This window comes from Homalodisca vitripennis, unplaced genomic scaffold (genome assembly GCF_021130785.1).
Source record: "Homalodisca vitripennis isolate AUS2020 unplaced genomic scaffold, UT_GWSS_2.1 ScUCBcl_630;HRSCAF=3061, whole genome shotgun sequence".
NCBI lineage: Eukaryota > Metazoa > Arthropoda > Insecta > Hemiptera > Cicadellidae > Homalodisca > Homalodisca vitripennis.
This window is the reverse complement of record NW_025776780.1, coordinates 33,642-53,165: the sequence shown is the minus strand read 5'-3', so window position 1 is coordinate 53,165 and position 19,524 is coordinate 33,642. Positions and strand designations below refer to the sequence as shown.

Here is a 19,524-nt window from a genome sequence, read left to right as displayed (position 1 = left end):
GAGTACGACATTCAAATCTGATATAACCTTGACAATTGTGTATGGACCTTTCCATGGTCTAGACAACTTCTTCACTCTTCCTTTTTTCACTTGGGGCACGTGAAGGTATACTCGTTGGCCCTCTTCAAATTTATTTAGCTTAGAATTCTTGTCGTATTGTCTCTTTTGCTGGGTTCTTGCATGGTCTTGGCATTGTTGAGACAAATTCCTTACGGCATTCAACTTCATCTTAAGATCTTCGACATAATCAGGGTAACCATCATCTTCTTCTGTGATCAATAGATCATCTTCTAAGGGAGTCTTCATCTCTCTTCCAAAGACTAGCTCAAAAGGAGAAAATCCTGTTGAATCATGCACTTGAGAGTTATAAGCCATATTTACCATTGGTAGGAGCTCGTCCCAGTCTGTTTGATTTCGGTTGACATAATGACTTAGCATCTTGGGTATGGATCTATGAACTCTTTCTGTTCTACCATTGCTCATGGGATGATATGCGGTGGTTTGAAGTTTCTTTATTCTTAGTAGAGCACACATGCTTTTCATTATTTCGGATGTGAAATTTGAGCCTTGATCAGTAATTAATTCACAGGGTACTCCCATCTTCGTAATGACTCTCTGCACAAGTGCTCGGGCTATTGTTTCTGCAGTTTGGTCTGGCAATGCAATAAACTCTCCGTACCTTGTAAAATGATCTATAACTGTCAGTATGTATTTGTTTTTGGAGCTTGTTAGGGGTAATGGGCCAACAATGTCACACGAAATCCGGTATCCAAATTCTGTACTTTCTTGAAATTTACCTAAAGGTGCTTTAGTTTTTCCGTAATCCATTCTTTTATTGCATGGATCACATGCTCTGATAAAGGAGACAACATCTAATTTCATTTTCGGCCAATAAAACTTTTCTTGGATTCTTAACATCGTCTTCTTGATACCTCCATGACCTGCTGTCGGGATATCATGGTGTAAACGAATAACCTTCTCTCTTAACCGTCTTGGAACGACTATCAGTTGTCTGTCCTGCCTCTTTATATAGATGACTCCTTGTGGACTTGTTTTGAACTGAGGGTATTTTTTCAATCTCTGGCACTCTTCATCCTTACATTGATTTTCTTTAATGCTGTCCACATCCAATATAGGTAGACTTTCCACAGTATTCTTGCACACAATTCTGCTCAGACAATCAGCGTTTTGATTTTTTATCCCTGGTTTATGGAATACCTTGTAGTCATATTCAGCCAATTTCAGTGCCCATCTAGTGAGTCTACTCGAAGGATCTTTTAGCGACAGCAGCCATCTGATTGCGCTGTGATCAGTATACAAGGAGAATGATCGTCCGTACAGGTAGCATCGGAAATACTTTACTGCCCATACAACTGCTAAAAGTTCTTTTTCTGTTACTGTATAATTCTGCTCAGCAGAGTTTAACTGTCTTGACGCATAGGCGATAGGGTGTTCTATTCCATTAATCACTTGTCCTAATACTGCGCCAAGTGCAACATTACTTGCATCAGTGCTTAAGACGAATTCCTTGGAGAAATTTGGATACACTAATAAAGGTTCAGTTACAAGGATGGTCTTCAATTTTTCAAATGATGTTTCCGCTTCTTCGTTCCACTCAAACTTTTGGTCTTTTTTGGTTAATTTTGTCAGAGGTTTAGCGATGTCGGCAAATTTCGGTACATGCCTCCTATAGTAACTACATAGTCCTATAAATCCACGAAGTTCCTTTTCATTCTTGGGTCTTGGAAAATTTTTGACAGCTTCAATCTTATTCTGACATGGTTTGATTCCATCTCTCGATACAACATGGCCTAGGAAGTTAATTTCAGACTTTGCTATTTGGCATTTCTTCAACTGGATACTCAAATTTACCTCTTGAAATCTCTCTAGAACTTCACTAAGATCTTTAGCGTGCTGATCAATACTCGAACTGAAGATTAGGATATCATCCATGTAGGGCAAACATGCTTTTCCTTTCAGACCTGTGAGAGTAGTATCAACCAATCGTTGAAATACAGAAGGAGAATTGATCAATCCCATTGGCATGCGTGTATATTCATAATGACCATCAGGAGTACTGAAGGCCGTCTTCTCTTGACTTTCAGGGTGCATTTTTACCTGATAGAAACCTGAATTCAGATCCAGTGCCGAGAAGTACTGACTGCCTCCTAACATGTCTAAAGTTTCATGTATATCTGGAAGGGGATATATTTCCGGAACTGTAATTTTATTGAGTTCCCGATAGTCTACACATAGACGATAACTGATGGTACCATCAGAGCCTGCTTTCTTGGGGACAATGATTACCGGTGCTGACCATGGGGAAGTACTGGGTACAATTACACCTTTATCTAATTGTTCTTGTATCAAATTTTGTAGAGTACCTCTCTGTGATTGTGGCACTCTGTAAGGTTTCTTATTGATCGGAGGATGTTGGCTCGTGTTGATTTTGTGAGTAACTAAAGAAGTACACCCCAAATTCTCTATTCCTCCTAAGCTAAATAGACGCTTGTAGCGTTGGAGAACATTTTTTAATTTATTTTGGTCTTCAGTTGGGAGGTGCTTTAATTTTTCTTCAAGTTTTCCATTGAATTCCTCTGTCCTATTTTGTGTTAGATTTACTCGTTTCCATGCTCCTTTATTTGCTTCACTGTGTGGCTCTTCTATTTTGCAGAGCAGCGTATTCTTGTATATCACTAAATTTTCAGAGGTGATATTTATGATTTTGGTCCAACACATTCCTTTATTCACTTTTGAAAGGCTTCTAGCGACATTGATGCCATGAACTTTTACTAACGCTGGTTCTGTAATTACTGTTTTTCCTTCCATTTGTTCCATTTGATCCTTTTTGTTTTTGCTTAATTTTACTTGAATAAGCATTTCTGAACGGGCAGGCACGTTGATGTTTGTGCGACTATACGCTAAAATGTCAGGTATTTCTTCCTTCAGGATTTGTTTTGGTGGATTAAGGTTTGTTGAACTTGTTTCGTGGGAACATTGAACAATGCCAATGCCACTTCTCCTGCTTCGAGTTACAGGGGATTCTCTTTCATGGAAACTGCATGCTATCTTGTTTCCAATACTCAGAGACTTATTCTCAAGGTCAATCACAGCCTTTTTTCGTTTCAAAACATCGTATCCTAGGATAGCAATATAATCTTCGGGGAGATCTGTTGCTACGAAGTCACATTTTAAATCAAGTAACTCTAGTTGCAAGGTCTCTGTTACAGTGCCGTAAACGTTCATAACAGCACCAGTGATACCTCGTATTTGGATTTCAGTTGGAGTTAGCTTGTTCTGAGCCATTGTCCTATCGATCAGTGATACTTGTGCTCCTGTATCGATTACAATGAGACCGTTCACTCCTCCTATGCACCCTTGTACAATTAATTCACTCACATTTTCTTGTGTCAAAGTGGCAACAGCTTTGAAATTCAACTTCGCCTGTCTGAGTCCCGTGTGGTTCAGATTTAATGATTTCTGAGGTTCCCAGCGGCGTGCCTGGGTCCCTCGTTGTGGTTTAACGTGTTCGAAGCTGATCCACGTCCTCCATGCTGATACCCTCTGCTCCTGAAGGTTCCTCCTCTAGCTGCGCCTCTTCCTAATGCTGTATTTCTCATACCCCAACAATTGTTTGCTGTGTGTCCAGGTTTTCGGCAATTTTCACAATAATAGGTAGTTGTTTCACTTTTACTTCTACAATCCCTCTCTTTGTGACCTTTCTTCTTACATGTATAACATACAATATCTACTCGCCTGGATTGGCATTCTCTGGCTTTATGGCCTGGTTTCCCACAAGTGTAACACGTAGTATCGGTGATCGTTCCAAAAACTCGCCTTGTCTTCTCCTCAAATTCGGATGGTCTTTTCTCTAAGTTGTTTAGAGCTATCGCCGTGGTTACAGCTTCTCTGAATGTTTTAGGGAACTTGATCCTGGTCTGCCGTCCTATTTCACCATTTAATCCTCTTACAAAGGCATCCATGGCTCTTCTATCGGCCTCTTCTCTCAGAATTTGGTTTGCTTCAGCGTTGTTTGTAACTCTTAGAGTTTTATCACTGACCCTTTTTACTCGGTCAGAGAACTGCTCAATAGTTTCTCCTCTGTTTTGTCGTATGCTAGCCAATTGCTCGAAGTAGTAATGATCTGGTAGGCTATCGCCGAATCTTTCCATAAAAGCAGCTTTTATTTCTTCTAAAGTTGTTGAGTTTTTACATTTTTCGTCTGACTTTGCAAACTGTAGAGCACTGCCTGTTAGTTTAAGTTTTAAAACTTGAAGTTTTTGAGCTTCACTCCAATTGCTGAGCTCTCCAATTCCTTCGATGTTGTCAAAGAAGGGGGCGACTAGATCTGCTTTCTCTCCATCGTAATGGGCTATACTTGAGACAAGCTCAAATGACGGCTTGCTGTCTGCAAGGGTCATGTCCATCGGGTACGGAGATGTTTCAGTTTTGTTCACCGCGGAGGTAGAAGCGTTGGCTAACGTTTCATCTAGTGTTACTTGAAGCGACCTCACTTTATTCGATATGGCATCAAAGGCGTCTTGGACCTCAACGGTCTTCCCTTCTAGGTGTACAGTGCCCATCGTTAATAATTTAAAAAAATTTGGTTTTCCTCTTTGGAATACAGTAGCTATACAATTCTCTAGGTTATCAGTGATATTCAATAGTTAAACTTAAACGCTCTAAATGAAATCCCTAAAAGACATTGACAGCAACAATGTGAATAACTAGTTTCCCTATTTTTCAGTAAAATAACTTTCCCCTTTTTTTTTTCAATTTTCGATAATGGATCGATCAAACAATAAAGTTTTTCGATTTCCAAATGATACCAATCACTAATCGGTAGTATTGAGTTATCAATGGATCAATAGTCTAACAATGCCTCGATATACAAGTATATCAATACTGTAATGTGACTCAATACAGCTGCAATAATATTAAATAATCGTATTTGTTATATGATATACTATGTGCTATTACTTATATACTCTAATAATTAATCACATTAACTGATATCACTTTGTTTTCAGTATAATTCGAAATTTACCCTTTTTATAAGTCAGCAACAAGTTACTTCCAACAATTATTGCTATTATACTCTTTTACACTTATATTAAAATTTCTACGGGTTTCTTTTTGTATACTGATATTAATGAATTATCAATCAAATTGAACAGTAAGCTAATATAGAATCATTGGCATATCCCTATTTCCAAGCAAATGATTTTAATCAACACGTTATTCTGCTTATATTTACGCTGAAAACATGATGGACTGAATGCCCTGGAGGTGACGACCTGACATGGAGGCTTTGGCAAAATAAAATACTAGGATGTTATCCTTTTAATTTCTCTTATTTGAATAATTCTGAATCTGTTTGTCAATAAAGAAGTTTAATGCTTAAAGCCTGGCCTCAATGCTGCATTCACCATTTATTTCCAAAGCATTTTGAACCATATTATTTAACCAACTATTTACTAATAATACGTAGTCTAATCTTAGGTTTCGCCAATGATTTAATTTAATTTAATTTAACAAAGTTCCCACTGCTCACCAAATAGTGACAGGGCTGCCATCTCGAAGGCTGTGGATGATCGTGACTGCGTTGACGGAGATGACAACATCTGCGTAGACAGTGGTCGGCAGTTGGTAGTTCCGGTCTGGATCACTGGATGTCCGGTGACGTATGCCCTCCTTGTTCCTTTCTATGTTCTATGATGACGTATGATGATGGCGTCCAACTTCCGCTTCATAGTGTAATGGCGTTGCACATGGTGTAATAAGCACACAGAACTAATCCAAGTCCATCTTCGTTCATATAAGTTGAATTTACTCGAAATTTAGAAATATAACATTGCAATTAATTTGTAAATGAATTTAGAATAGTAGTTATTTGGATAATGGAGTGTAAACTGAAATGTTCTAATAATTTTCTCAACCACGTGGTACACTTCTTTATTTCTTTTAGAGTTCTTTTAAAGTTTTGAAATCATTTTGAAATAATTTGCTGGTTTAATTATCGTATCCCACCGCTGGTCACCACTGTAAGCCCTCCGATATTAGCCAGAGAGGCTCATGGTTAATAAAAGGGATAGCGTTTTGCTGCCACCACCCTAGCTCGTAGGGAAATTTAGAATAGTGGTTGAGAAGGGTCTTGAAATAATTACTCACGTTTCTCCTTTGTTTGAGTCCAATCTATATTCAAAATGCACTAAAACACTCGTAGGCGCACCCAAACTACTATATGTGTACCGGTGTGTTCGCATCTCACTCCACCAAAATAGACTTACTTCACACACTCTACATTGCCAATCCCTCCGCCTACCTCCGAGCCCTCAACTCGACTGCCGACTCGTGCTGACGAGTGCTGACCCTTGCATTTCCTCAGCACGGCCAGTCACCTCACATCACGCGGTTAAAGGGACTTGGGTTAGTCCAGTTAATTTACACACTGTGTAATTACTAAAATACCATCTAAAAATTACTATATTAAAATAGTAGTGTGCGTGCGCGCTACAGAACTCCAAAAGTGATGATATTAAACATCTCGCCACCGAACGTTACATCTCCATGTCAGCCAATAAATCTGGGTGTGCTGGAGTCACTCAAACCCTTGTACACTCACTACTCATGGTGTTAATTACTGGCAGAAAGATATGAAAAAATAAGCGAATACTCAAAAAAGTAAACATAGTATATGTTTCATTGAAGGAGGTGCTCTTCATACTGGAAAAAAAGTATTGTAGTAAAAGAGACACATAGTTTCTTTTACTACAATGGTAGATATATTGTTGTACAAGTTTTTCAGGTTTAAGAAGAGATTTGGAAGACACCAGTCAATCTTAAACTTTAGTATCATTGTAAAGAAAATTACTTGATCACAACAATAAGTGGGAAGGTTGACTAGCATAAAAAAGACCAAAATGCTTAGTTACAAAACAATGCCAAATATGAAACTGAAAATTTAGAGAGTTCTCTCATCTTCTAGTAAACATTCCTGGTTGTGAAAAGATTATTTGTAATGAATTAAACAATTGCTTACAGGAAAATTAAGTAGAAGAAATTACAGATAGTGGTTTGTTGAAATGTTGACATCACACAGTATTCAGTAAAGTTCCTAAGTTTAACAGCGATGAAGAAAATAAAGTCACACTAAGATATGGTTGATGCTTTCAATGCTATCAAACAACTAATTAACTGCCCCACAATAAAGCGACAGCAACTCACTTAATGATTTTAAGAATGCAGAAATACATAGCGTTTAAGAAACATGTGTAGCAACCTTAACAAGTTACAATCACATCCTTTTTCAGAAAAGACTAAGTAAATATAGTTTTAATACTGTAAATTTTTTGTAAAAAATGTACCTTTAAATTTAAATTACTGTGTGTTATTTAGTATGTTTATCTTTTCTGAAAATATAATTTGAACAGTGCTCTGTTGTATGCATTACTACAAATCTGAGTTCGGTTCTATGAAACTGGAAATAAAAACAAGCATGTTAAAATAGTCTGAGATTATTTTTTTACCTAACATAGTATCTTTACTGAAACAAAATTTGGCTGCAGTTGCTGTGCACAGGCTCTTTGGTAGGGGCAATGTACAGTTCGAGGACTTTAGCTGCGCGCGTGACCTTGAGTGTGTGGTGATAGGTGGGAGGGGTGGCGGGGTAGCATTATGCGCTGCGTCCCGAAAACATTTCCTGTGACTCATGGGTAAAACCCTCCTTTCAGGAATCATATTGGCCCAAATAACTCATCACACTCACTACAATCAGTCTGTTTTGTGACAGTGCTGATTTTTTGTTGAATTAAATAATAAGAGAATACCAAATAATAGCAATGATAGGACTTATCCTTGTTTTTCAGTTGTTATAGTGTTGTTTAACGTTTTTTTTAAATAGTGTATTTGTCAATACTAATCTGCAAATCGAAATCGTGAGTTTAAAGTCGTTAAAGAGATTGATGCGCCTTCATCTCAGCGGCTAGCACGTAAACGCAACCTGCCACACACATAGCTTTTATTTGTTGAAAGGGTAGTATTAGGACCCTACGAGCACAGCTAAATTCCTACAAACTGTAATTAAATGTTACTGTATCACTTTTTGTCATTTTGACATTATTGTGCCAATTTTACAACAGACAATTTTATTTTCTGATATCCAGATTGACAGGTGCCACATTACCTGGGGTTTACAAATAAAATCAACACAGTGACTTTTCTTAATATTTGGCAATTTTAATTAATTTTTGGCACTGATGTTGCCTTCATTTCTCTGAGAAAGATACCATATTTTGTTAGATACTATCAACATATTTTTCCCCTAAAAAGCAACATAACATTTCCAAAATGACATAAAAACGCCTGAGCAATCATTTTAAAACTCAAGTTTTCCCTCTTATAATTAAGATAAAGAGCTGGAAGTGTTGTTCCAAACTGCTTTAAAAACCTTTAACAATCGACAATGTACGACACAATAAAGTTGAAAAGAAGTAATTCTTTTCAAAATCAGACTCAAAATTGTGATTTTAGGTTTTCTTTAAAAAGGCTGTTTAAAAAAGTTTAAAAACATTTGTTACATACATACATACATACATACACACTTATAAAAATATGCATTCAAAATTAAGTCTTGCACTGAATTTTTAAGATAAACATTTGTTTAAACTCTTTTAATCAACAATAGATTTTAAGACCTGATAAAAAAATTAAACCCATTATAATTTGTATACACTCATTAAATATGGACTGACCCAACTGCTAAACAAAAATTTCAAGCACCAGGCAGAAATACATATTTTTAAAGCGACTAATAAAGAGTGAAAAACCTGCAATGGATAACCTCCGGATGCATTTTGATTACTTTTTATATTACATTTCTACATCAGTTTCTTTACCAATTTCATGACTATTATATTATAATCATTTTGTAATTCAGTAAAACATTGTACAACCAAGGCAACCTAACAAAATAGACCAGATGTTTGTCTCCTTTCATCCTTGTATTTCTTCTTACCTCTTCTACATGATGGTTGAGGATGACCTCGCACAGGTCCTTAATGACTTTGGCCCGCTGTGGCAACGGAGTCTCTGGGCTGATCTCCCGCTCAACCTCACCCCCAAGGACAAATGCCTCGGGAAGTCTGTAGCCAGCTGAAATATAAAAAAAAGTTACCCCACATATATTTTAACATTTTCTTTCTTAAACATTTTGTACCATGGGCTCTTTATACATATGTTGGCATTGGCTCCCTGGGACTTGTTTATATTTAAACAAAAATCAGTGTTATTTCAGCAAGTATATATATAAACAATAAAAGAAAAAGACTTCACATAAATCCTTTAATATTTCTACTAATACTGTTGTTTTCAAAAAGGATACAAAAAGTGTATATAAGCTAAGAATTAAAAATATGTGTATATATACACACAAATATATATATATATATATATATATATATATATATATATATGTACAATTTTTAAAACAATATGTGAAAAATACCAAGCAGACAGAGGGTAATTACAATCGGCTGTGGCAACTGTCATCAGCTGCTCAAACTCACTAGTGGTAAATAAAAAATATACATATTTCTTTACTAAAATGTGATCCAGAGGTCCCAAAATCAATATATATCAACTTAAATCAGAAGGTTTGAATCAGAAAATAACAAGACCTGAGATGGCTCGGGCATTGGTAGCTATCGCTGTGGTCCCAGCCCAATCTAAACTTGGTCTATAGGTACAAGCTTTAAGTTTATTAATAATAAACTTAAAGTTCAACATTCAAGTCTATTTTTTATTTTGATAACGTGTTTACCTAACTACACATAAACAATTACAATAAACGGAGGATTATTCCGCGTGAAATCAACACAATTTAAACAAAAATGTTACCTATCACTTTAGAATTGATTAAAATTTGATATTTTATACTCTAAGACTAAGAAAAATACCACATTTTAATTTTTTATCTCTAACCGTTTCCAAAATATGGCTATTTAAAGTTTCCAAACACTCCTAAAACGACACAGACTTTTTTAAATTCCTCTACAAGCTTTCCTAATTGACATAGAAAGCGGGAGACGTGACATTTTGCAGCATTTGATATGTTTTTTTCAGTGATTTTTAATACAATATGGATTATAACAATAATAATTTTGTAAATGTACATATAAAGATTTTGATTAAATTGTTTTCAAAAAGTACATATCTAAAATTTTCAAAAGTTTTTCGTGAATACTTTGTACTATTCAAAATATTAAAATACAAATATGGGATAATGATGGGTTCATTGTCAAAAAAATTATTCCTTACAATCATTTTCAAAAGTAGCCTGTAGAAATGATCAATTAATTAATTCTTGTACGCTTTTTTTAGTTTATTGGATAACAATATTGTTCCGAATTAATTTAAACTAAATATAATCATTTGTATAGTTTTTAAGTAATGGCCTCAAGTACAATAGTGATGTACATGTGTTATTTGTGCTACAAGCTGTCAAACATGTTTATCCTTCTAAGTAGTAATAAATTTAACTAAATTTTACACTGTTTTAGTTGTTACATTAAATAAATACACATAGCCTAGTATTTTTTATTCATAATTGAATTATTAACTTTTTTAACCATAAAAACAGCTGAACTATACTACACTTTGAAAGAATTAGGTTCAACATTTTAGTTTAGTTAGTTTAGATAATCATGAATATCGATTCGATTGTGGTGATTCAAAGTCTCATAAAAATATTATTCATATCCCTCCTTAGTTTGTTATTCTCCACCACCTAGAAACCCCAATTTTTTCTGGACCCCTAGATTGTGAACTAATTGAGACACCCTAAAACTAAAACACCAATAATTTCTGTGCGATATATGGTTTGTGACTGCCTGAAAACTCTTTCTGTAAATAAAAGTATACTATTTTAAGAAATTATTAAAAATGGTTTTAGATTATTGTTTAGTTGGTAACTTGGCTTAAGTAAACATTGGCAGCATTGGCAGTAAACATAAGCGGCTACCAAAACAATCAAATCAATTATCAATTCTGTACCTGGGAGGTAAAGGGCACTATGTCCATTTTTTCTAAAATCGGGAATTCAGCACCATCTTATTTAACTTTTTGTGCTGTACACAGTGGTATAGAGCACTATGTCCGATTCCTTAAACTAAAGAAAATGAGCTGTGGTAAACAGCATTATGTCACATTCTCGGTTGAAGGTAAAAGGCATCGTTTGCACATAATGCTTTGTACCCCTCAAAATTATTTGACTGGTTTGAGGTAAAATGCGTCATGTGTACATAGTGCTGTATACCTCAATAGACAGACCAGAGAAGAATAAAAAAGAAGGACATATTGCTATAAGCTAAGCATCTAGGTACCAGCTGATGCAATAATAGTAGTCTGATTTTGGATGTTGATGAATTGTCTGGACTATTTCTCTTAAGTTTTTGAGTTTTAAATAATATTACTTGTGATGTTTTATAGCTAAGGAGTAACTGAAAATGAATTCTGGAACCTCTCGTGGTAGAATGTTGTGCAATTTGGCACTAAATTTACATACTGGTACTGAAAAAGGTAAGTTTGTTTTTTTAAGGTTATGTTACATTTCAGTACATTGAAAGGGATTGTAACTATGTAGTTTTATTTACAGTAAATGTTAGTTTCAGTATTCTAAAGTGCTCTTAAACTTAAGCTATAAACTATTGGATGTAACATTTAGAAAACAGTTTTAAAACTTTTGTGATTTCTTAGAAACTTGGACTTTTAAGGGCTAGCCCACTCATAAAAAAGATATATTTATTTCATCTTATTTTAATTTTGTGATTTTAAGATGAGGCCAAAAGGCTTTTCTAGCCAACATTTTTACCAACCTTCTTTATGTGAAGTGATGAGAAATGTGAAAAATCTCTTAATTACCGACCTTTGTATAATTCAATAGCGAGTCTATTTTTTAGTTGAGTTCGAAGTTACTACTTCAAAAGGGAATAAAAAGTATCTTGATTTGTTGTGCAATGTACAAGTAAACAAATAGGATTATAGTATGAATTAATGATATAGGCTTGGCTAATATAAGTGACATGTTAAAGTAATGCAAAGAATTTAAGTAAATAGAGATAATTTGATTCGTTTAATGAACTATCCATTACTTCGATATATTAGCTAGGGCCTACCCAACTCAATTTTTATAACAAATAACCATAGTGAGAAATTCTTTCATTATAGCCTACAACAATATTCAACACTTTCCAATCTTTGGTAATTGTTTAGAACAACTACATGCCATTTTTGTTTCAATTTTGGGGTTTTTTATTCAGGGCATTTTACTGAGTGGAGTTGTAATTTAAGGTGGAAATTATTTTTACTTGATAAGTATTTGTTAGATAAGGTTAGGTAAAATTAAGTTCAGTTCAGATTAGCACCTAACCCTACCTTAGAAAACAAAAAATTCTTAACACAAAAATAGTGGTGCAAATATTCTATCCTAACCTTACAATAACCAATAAAACTAAAGTCATTTGCCCTGAATAACCAAATACAAAAGTTGAAACAAAAAGCTAAGTTGTTTTTCTAAACAATTACAAAATATTTCCCTATTGCAGTGTGTTAATACATTTGATTTTCTTCCAGGTGCAGATAGGGAATCCAATTCAAGTCTCAGTGAAGCATATGACTCGGATGCTGACAAGGAGTATTTTCCAAATGACAGCGAATCTTCCGACTCGGATGTTGAAAATGAGGCAAACAAAGATAGGATTAAGTCTAAGTTGAAAAAAACTAAGGTATATAAAAAACCGTTTGGTTTATTAGACGATAAACAACAAAATGACAATTCAGCTGACAACAATGATGTACTTCTTAATGACTTGCGCTTGACTAGTGAGAGCAGTGATGATGATATGATGAATCACCAATTAAATCCTATTGTAAACTCAACACCTCAAAAGAAAAGAAAAGTAAAAAATAAATCCTTGCTGAAGCAAACTGGAAGAAAAAAGGTTAGACATGTAGATGATTGGAAATGCAATGTTAGAAAAAGGAAGTGTGCTGCAGGTCTGGAGTATACAAACAAAAAATGTAAGATTATACCAGCCAAAACCATGAAACCAGCATGTCATTGTAGGCTTAAATGCTACGATAAGGTTACGGAGGGTGACCGAATAAAGATTTTTAACTCTTATTATACTGAGAATAGCAATCCCGATGTCAAAAGGCAGTTTGTACGTTCATGTGTAATTACACAGCCCATTGTTCGTCACAGGTTTAATAATAATGATGAGAATACGTCTAAGCATAAACAAAATACTCTCCTGTATCACTTTACCATCCATTCAAGGCAAGTTAGAGTATGTAAAGTAATGTTTGAAAATACATTATGCATATCAAATAGAGTGGTTATCACTGCCTTAAAAAATACTGAAAATGGAGGCATTGTTAAACAAGATCAGAGAGGCAGAAACACTCCCTCAAATAAGATACCTCCTGAGACTCTTGAAAATGTAAAGAAACACATAGCTTCATTTCCCCAATACCAAAGTCACTACAGTAGAGAAAAAAGCGCCAGAAAATATTTAGGACCAGACCTCTGTATAGAGAAAATGTATGAATTGTACTTGGATTATTGCAGAGAAAATAATGTTGACGAAAAACATGTAGGTAAAAATTGGTACTACTACCGGGATGTTTTTAATAAAACTTTCAATGTGTCATTTAAGGCTCCTGAAGTTGACACATGTGACACGTGTGACACATTTTCAGCTCAACTAAAGCAGGATTTAAATCAAACAGATAAAGAACGCATTCAGGCTGATTATAACAACCATCTTGATGAATCAAAAAACCGGTACTCTCTTAAAAAAAACAGATGCTATTAATGCAAAAGAAAACCCAAGTCACAAGGTTATAACAGGTGACCTACAAAAATGTTTGCCAACTCCTTTAATATCTAGTGGTATTAGTTTCTACAAGAGAAAGTTGTGGACACTGAACTTTACCATTCATGACTCTTCTGATTTGTCAGCCCACTGTATGATGTGGGATGAAACCAAAGGAGACAGAGAAGGAAACGAGATCGCATCCGCTTTATTCAAATGGGCAGATAATACTATCCCTCAATCTGACATCGAAAAGATTACTCTGTGGACTGATAACTGCTATGGGCAGAATAAGAATAAGTCAATTATAATGTGCTTCTTTTGGATTATACACAAATACCCTCAGATCAAGGAAATTAATCAGAAATTTCTTTTGAAAGGTCACACACATATGGAGGCTGACACCATCCATGCACTAATCGAGAAGAAAAGGAAAAAAAACAGCAAACATGACCATACTTACGCCATGGGATTGGCAACAACTGGTTCGCAGCACACCAAAGAAGTATTCTGTCTACAACATGGAATTGGATGATTTTCTGAAATTTGATAATCTGTTACTTGGAAGGGATGCACCTTTTGTTTCAAGGAAAGTAGACTGTGAAAAGGCACCTTTACTCATTTCACAGTGTGTCCATTTGCAGGTCAGGAAAGAAAACCAAGGGCAGTTATTTTTCAAAACAGATTTCAATGAAGAATTTAGATGCATGGACTTTGTACGATCTCGAAGAAGCAATGTAATACCATGGCCCGAAGATCTTAGCGTTGTAACCAATCAGCTACATCCCATTAGTAAACAAAAGTATGATGACCTTATGTCCTTGTTACCTTTTGTCCCATCAGTATGTCACCCATTTTACAAATCATTGAAGTCGTCAAACTCAGCAGGTGATTACCCGAGTTCTCAAGACGAAGAAAATCCTGAAAGCTAAATGATGGCAGGTCTAAGTTTTTTCTTATCGATCCATTATAAACATTGTTCTAGTTGTAATTGATTTAAGGCAATAAAAGTTTTTATACATTGACACAGTACATGATGCCTTACTTATTCATAAACACCACCCCTACTATTCAACGGTATATTAAGAGGTAAAAGGCACTATGTCAGTCACTTTTGAAAAAATAATTATTTTTCACTAAAAAAAAAATTTTTTTAATCCATAACTATATTATTTTGAAAGGAAATAGTGCAAAGATTAAATTTACAAAGTTTTGTTAAAATCTATAAATAAATTAACTTTCTATATGCAAAGAAAATTGGAAAAAAACTTTAAACAGCTGTACTGAAAAGTTTAGGTTTTGTGACATAATGCCCTTTACCTCCCAGGTACAGAATTAGAAACATATAAAATGTCGAATATAAAAACATTTCACCAATAGATATTCATAATTAAGCATTGCCAGCTGTTTTTATATATCAGAATAATAATATTGTTGAAAATTAATTTAATTCCGTAAAGTAAAATAATGTATTGAGTAGACTACTGACATTGACAAGAGCAATGGAGATGAAAATGCAATTTTTGTCTCAATGTATTTAAAAAATTGAACAATGGGTTAGGGTACGATAAGCGGACCCGGTTTCTTATATCGAAGAATGTAAAAAACTAAATGCTTGGAATGTATGCTTTTTCCATACGAATAAGCTTTGTTTTTCTTGTATATACTAAGTATGTGGAATAAAGTGATTTGATTTGAGTCATCGATACCTAATATTTGTATCTTAAATCCTAGACTATCAATCGATATAAAAGTATCTATAGTCATCAATAACAATCATATGTTTTAAATTAAAATATGAATTTAATATTTACAGTGATCAAATTGTTATAAAAAAAATTAGGAAAACTGAAGATGACCATATTTGCTCCTCTCACAGTTACAGTTGTTTCTCTCCCACAAATTTCACATAATGGGTTTTTCTGTACAAGTCCAACACATTGAAGCCACAAAAACAATATATTTTATTTATGTCTTATCATCTTTCAAAGCAATGTTGTGTAGTTTTCTAAAATTGACTGCCATTTTTAATAATCAAAATTACTTATGCAAAATTGAAATATTACCCTACGTTTATTATTTTAAAGTGTTTACAGCTGTTGATATGGATTATTTAAGTTGTTCAAAATAATTAATCAGTATCGATGGTTATGATTAAGTAATATCGTTTTCCAATTTCGATATAAAAAACCAGGTCTGCTTATCGTACCCTACCCGAACAATGTTTTAAATGGTTACATGACATTGATGGTGATAATAATTTAGATATAGTACAAATTAAGGGGAGACTAATAAGCGGCCTACACTCGTTATTTGATTGCTAGTATCGAACAATTCGATATATTATCCACCTTTGATATACGCAAAGATCGTACACAATAAGAGTTATAATAAATTACCATAACAAGAATAATCTCGTACAATACAATTTTCTTTACAATAACATTACAAGACAACAAAACTAACTATTGCCTAGACTTAAATATCAAAGAAACCTTATAATATTTATATCTTGCCCATCTTGATATCAATGAGCAACCCTTATTGTGAAATGGAGGAAAGAATTCTTCCCATGTGTTACCAGGAGCCAAACCCACATGTTGAAGCCACTTAAAATCTCGTCACTTGTGAGAAATATCTTACATATTTTCCTCATGTTAATCGCCATTTTCAAAGTCTCAAAATATTAGTTACTTCTTGTTGTTTGTTTACATAAAAATTACTATAACTAATAAGTTGAAATCTTAGGATAAGTTAAATAAATTGTAATATTGAATTATCCTTCAGATAAAAACAATCAATCCATTTGATAAAAGCAATTGAATAACGAGTGTAGGCTGCTTATTAAAGTCTATCCAAAATTAGCTTTGAACTTAAAGAAACAAAATATTTTTACTTGTCTGAGCGTTATAGGAAAGTTAATGGATTTATTAGTGGCGCGCAAAGGGTTAACAAAGGCCTCCTGCACTGTTTATGCATATGCAGGAGGAGCCACTTCTAGAATTAAACTATCAAAAAAAAGAAATTGCTTTGCTTTTTAGGCCAACGACCAATGATTATGGTAAGTTAAAATGATAGATACAATATTATTAAACCTTTTAATGCCAACGATCGATATAGCGATCGTCGGCATATTTGCGAGTATTGTCGACGAGCGATATAGCAATCGTCAATGGCACTGCGAAAAATTGCCGACGATCGATATTAAGATCGTTCGTTTAAATTTACTTTACAGGCATTTAATGTACATAAAATCTACATAATTTACAAGGAAAATAGTTCAGGGAAAATATTGACAAGATTTCAATTTACATCTTCAATAATTGAAGGTCTTTCCAGTGAGTGGCTTAGGCAGAAGTCTCAACCTCATCGACCCAACCCGGATATGGGAGGGGGTGACAATCTTGGTGCTAATCCCCCCTTTGGCTTAGAATCTCTTCCTGGGATCTTGCTAAGAAACTGTTGTGTTTGCAGCAAGCAAAGTACCAGTACTGGAGGAAGAAGAAAGAGAACAAAAACTGTCTGTAAAGCATGTAAGAAAGGTGTCCATCCGACATGCTTCATGGTGACCACAGGTGTTAGAAACATTACACCGGAAAATTGGATATAGTTCTTGTAAATATACATCACTATAGTATACACTACATAGTAATAAGTTATAAATGTTCTATTTTGAGTTTTCATTTTATTTTTATTGGACTTAGAACAATTTATGATCTCAAAACCAATAGGACTATACACGTGTTAGAAGAAAGTGATTTTTCAAAATATGTATATATCTGGGAAATATAACATAACTTCTGTATTTATTGAGGTAAGTACTTGAAATGTTTTTGTGTACTAACAATCAACTGTGTTATAATGTAAAATGTTGAAATTGTTGGTGCTATGAATTATAAGCTATCTTATTATAGAACAAACTAAAAAAAGTTATATTTTCTAATTTTTATTTTTTTCTCAGTTTTGAAAAGTTTTAAACAACACTATTTTTTTAATAATGGAACTAAATACAAACAAAACAAGACCATTTCCATGACCCTATGACAATAAATTACAAACATACGAGTTTTTATACAAAACTCTACATTTTAAACAAAATAGGCTTGGCATTTGTCGCATGTCAATCTGATATTGGCTTGGCATATTTTTTTCTACACAAGAAAAAATTATGCTGGCATTAAAAGGATTAAACCACTTGATTGCAGTTATAAGGTACACCTGATAAAAATATTATTAATACACATAAAGATTACCTCCTCCTCCTCTGTTGGCACGGAAAAACTGCTTCAGCTTTTCAAGAGTCAGCTTATCTTTTGGATTCTTTGACATCTCGATAATGGGAATGCCTGGCTAGGGGCTTGATGTTTTGTATACGGTATTGAATTACAATGAACAAGTAAGCATCAGAAAAAACAAATAACTAAATATTACAAAACCATCAGCATATTATTTGTACCAATAAATGGCCAATAAGACTAGAAAGCTAAACCAGACAATAGCACCTTAATATTATTTTAAGGTTTTTTATAACAGAACATGTAGAAACATGATAGTGTTAAAATTAATAAGGAATGAACATTGTTATTTACGAACTTTAACTTTGTTTATGGCGACTTGTCTCATCACGAAAACGATTTACAAACAATAAATACAATTACCCAAATACGCAGAATAAATGCCAAATAATAAAACAAGACAACATAACCTTCCTACTCTCGTCTCTACTCTTAGGTCTCTATTCCATTCCTAATCCAAATTCCAAAATATTCCAAATCCTGTAGCTGGCAGGCAGGCAGACAACAGTGACGAGTGGAAAATTACAACAAGATTTCTTTATTAGATTCGATTTTTTTCTCTTTTAGATTCAGCTATATCATGTTGTATAATATGTATAACATTGCTCCGTTACAAAAATATTTTCACTCTGAGATAAATATATCTTTATATGGTAGTTTTGTACAAAATCTGCTCAAAAATATCACAACTGTTGTATTTTTTTGTTTGAAAATTATTTATTAATTTATCAATTTCAATTTTGTCCTCTACAAAGTAATCCCTATTATATATTATACACTTGTGCCAACGTTTCTTCCAATCCTCGAAACACTTCAAACATTAGTTTTTTTTGTGATCTTGTTCAGCTCCTCCTTCAATGCAATCTTTATCTCGTCAATCGTAGCATAGCGTATTCCTTTAGTCTTCAGTTTCGGGAACAAGAAAAAGTCACAGGGGGCCGGATCTGGGAAATACGGTGGCTGCGGCATCATTAGAGTGTTTATTTTGGCCAAAAATCGCGCACAAGTAACAATGTTTGAGCAGGGGCATTATCGTGGTGCAAACTCCCAAATTGTTGTTCTTCCACAAATCCTGGCGTTTCATGAAAATAGCGCATAACTTGCAGGTAATATTGGCATAGCCCTTATTGGCAAGTTTACCCTATGGTAAGGACTCATGATGCACCACACCCTTGGAATTCAGTGTAAAATATTCCAAAAAAATGAGGAAAACTTTCACATTTGTTTAGTTCCTTTGTGTTTTGAAGTCCAAAAATTGTATTTTTTTATGGTTTTTTGGGTTATGATTGAAAATTATTCTCTGAAATCTTCTCTTTCCAACGATGTATAACACTTTATAGTAGAAAATATCCATG

The 19,524-nt window shown here is 34.2% G+C and overlaps 1 protein-coding gene across 2 annotated transcripts in view; it reads right to left on the bottom strand.

Annotated features, from left to right (window-relative positions):
* The window catches only part of LOC124370904 (tuberin-like), a gene marked incomplete at its 3' end in the record, with an annotated part of 88,588 nt that extends 69,957 nt beyond the window's left edge, over positions 1–18,631 (bottom strand). For both annotated transcript variants that reach the window (XM_046829208.1, XM_046829207.1), the window contains 2 exon segments: positions 9,017–9,153; positions 18,128–18,631. In XM_046829208.1, the coding sequence (XP_046685164.1) occupies positions 9,017–9,153; positions 18,128–18,203 (213 nt within the window).
* Positions 18,632–19,524: the final 893 nt, after the last annotated feature.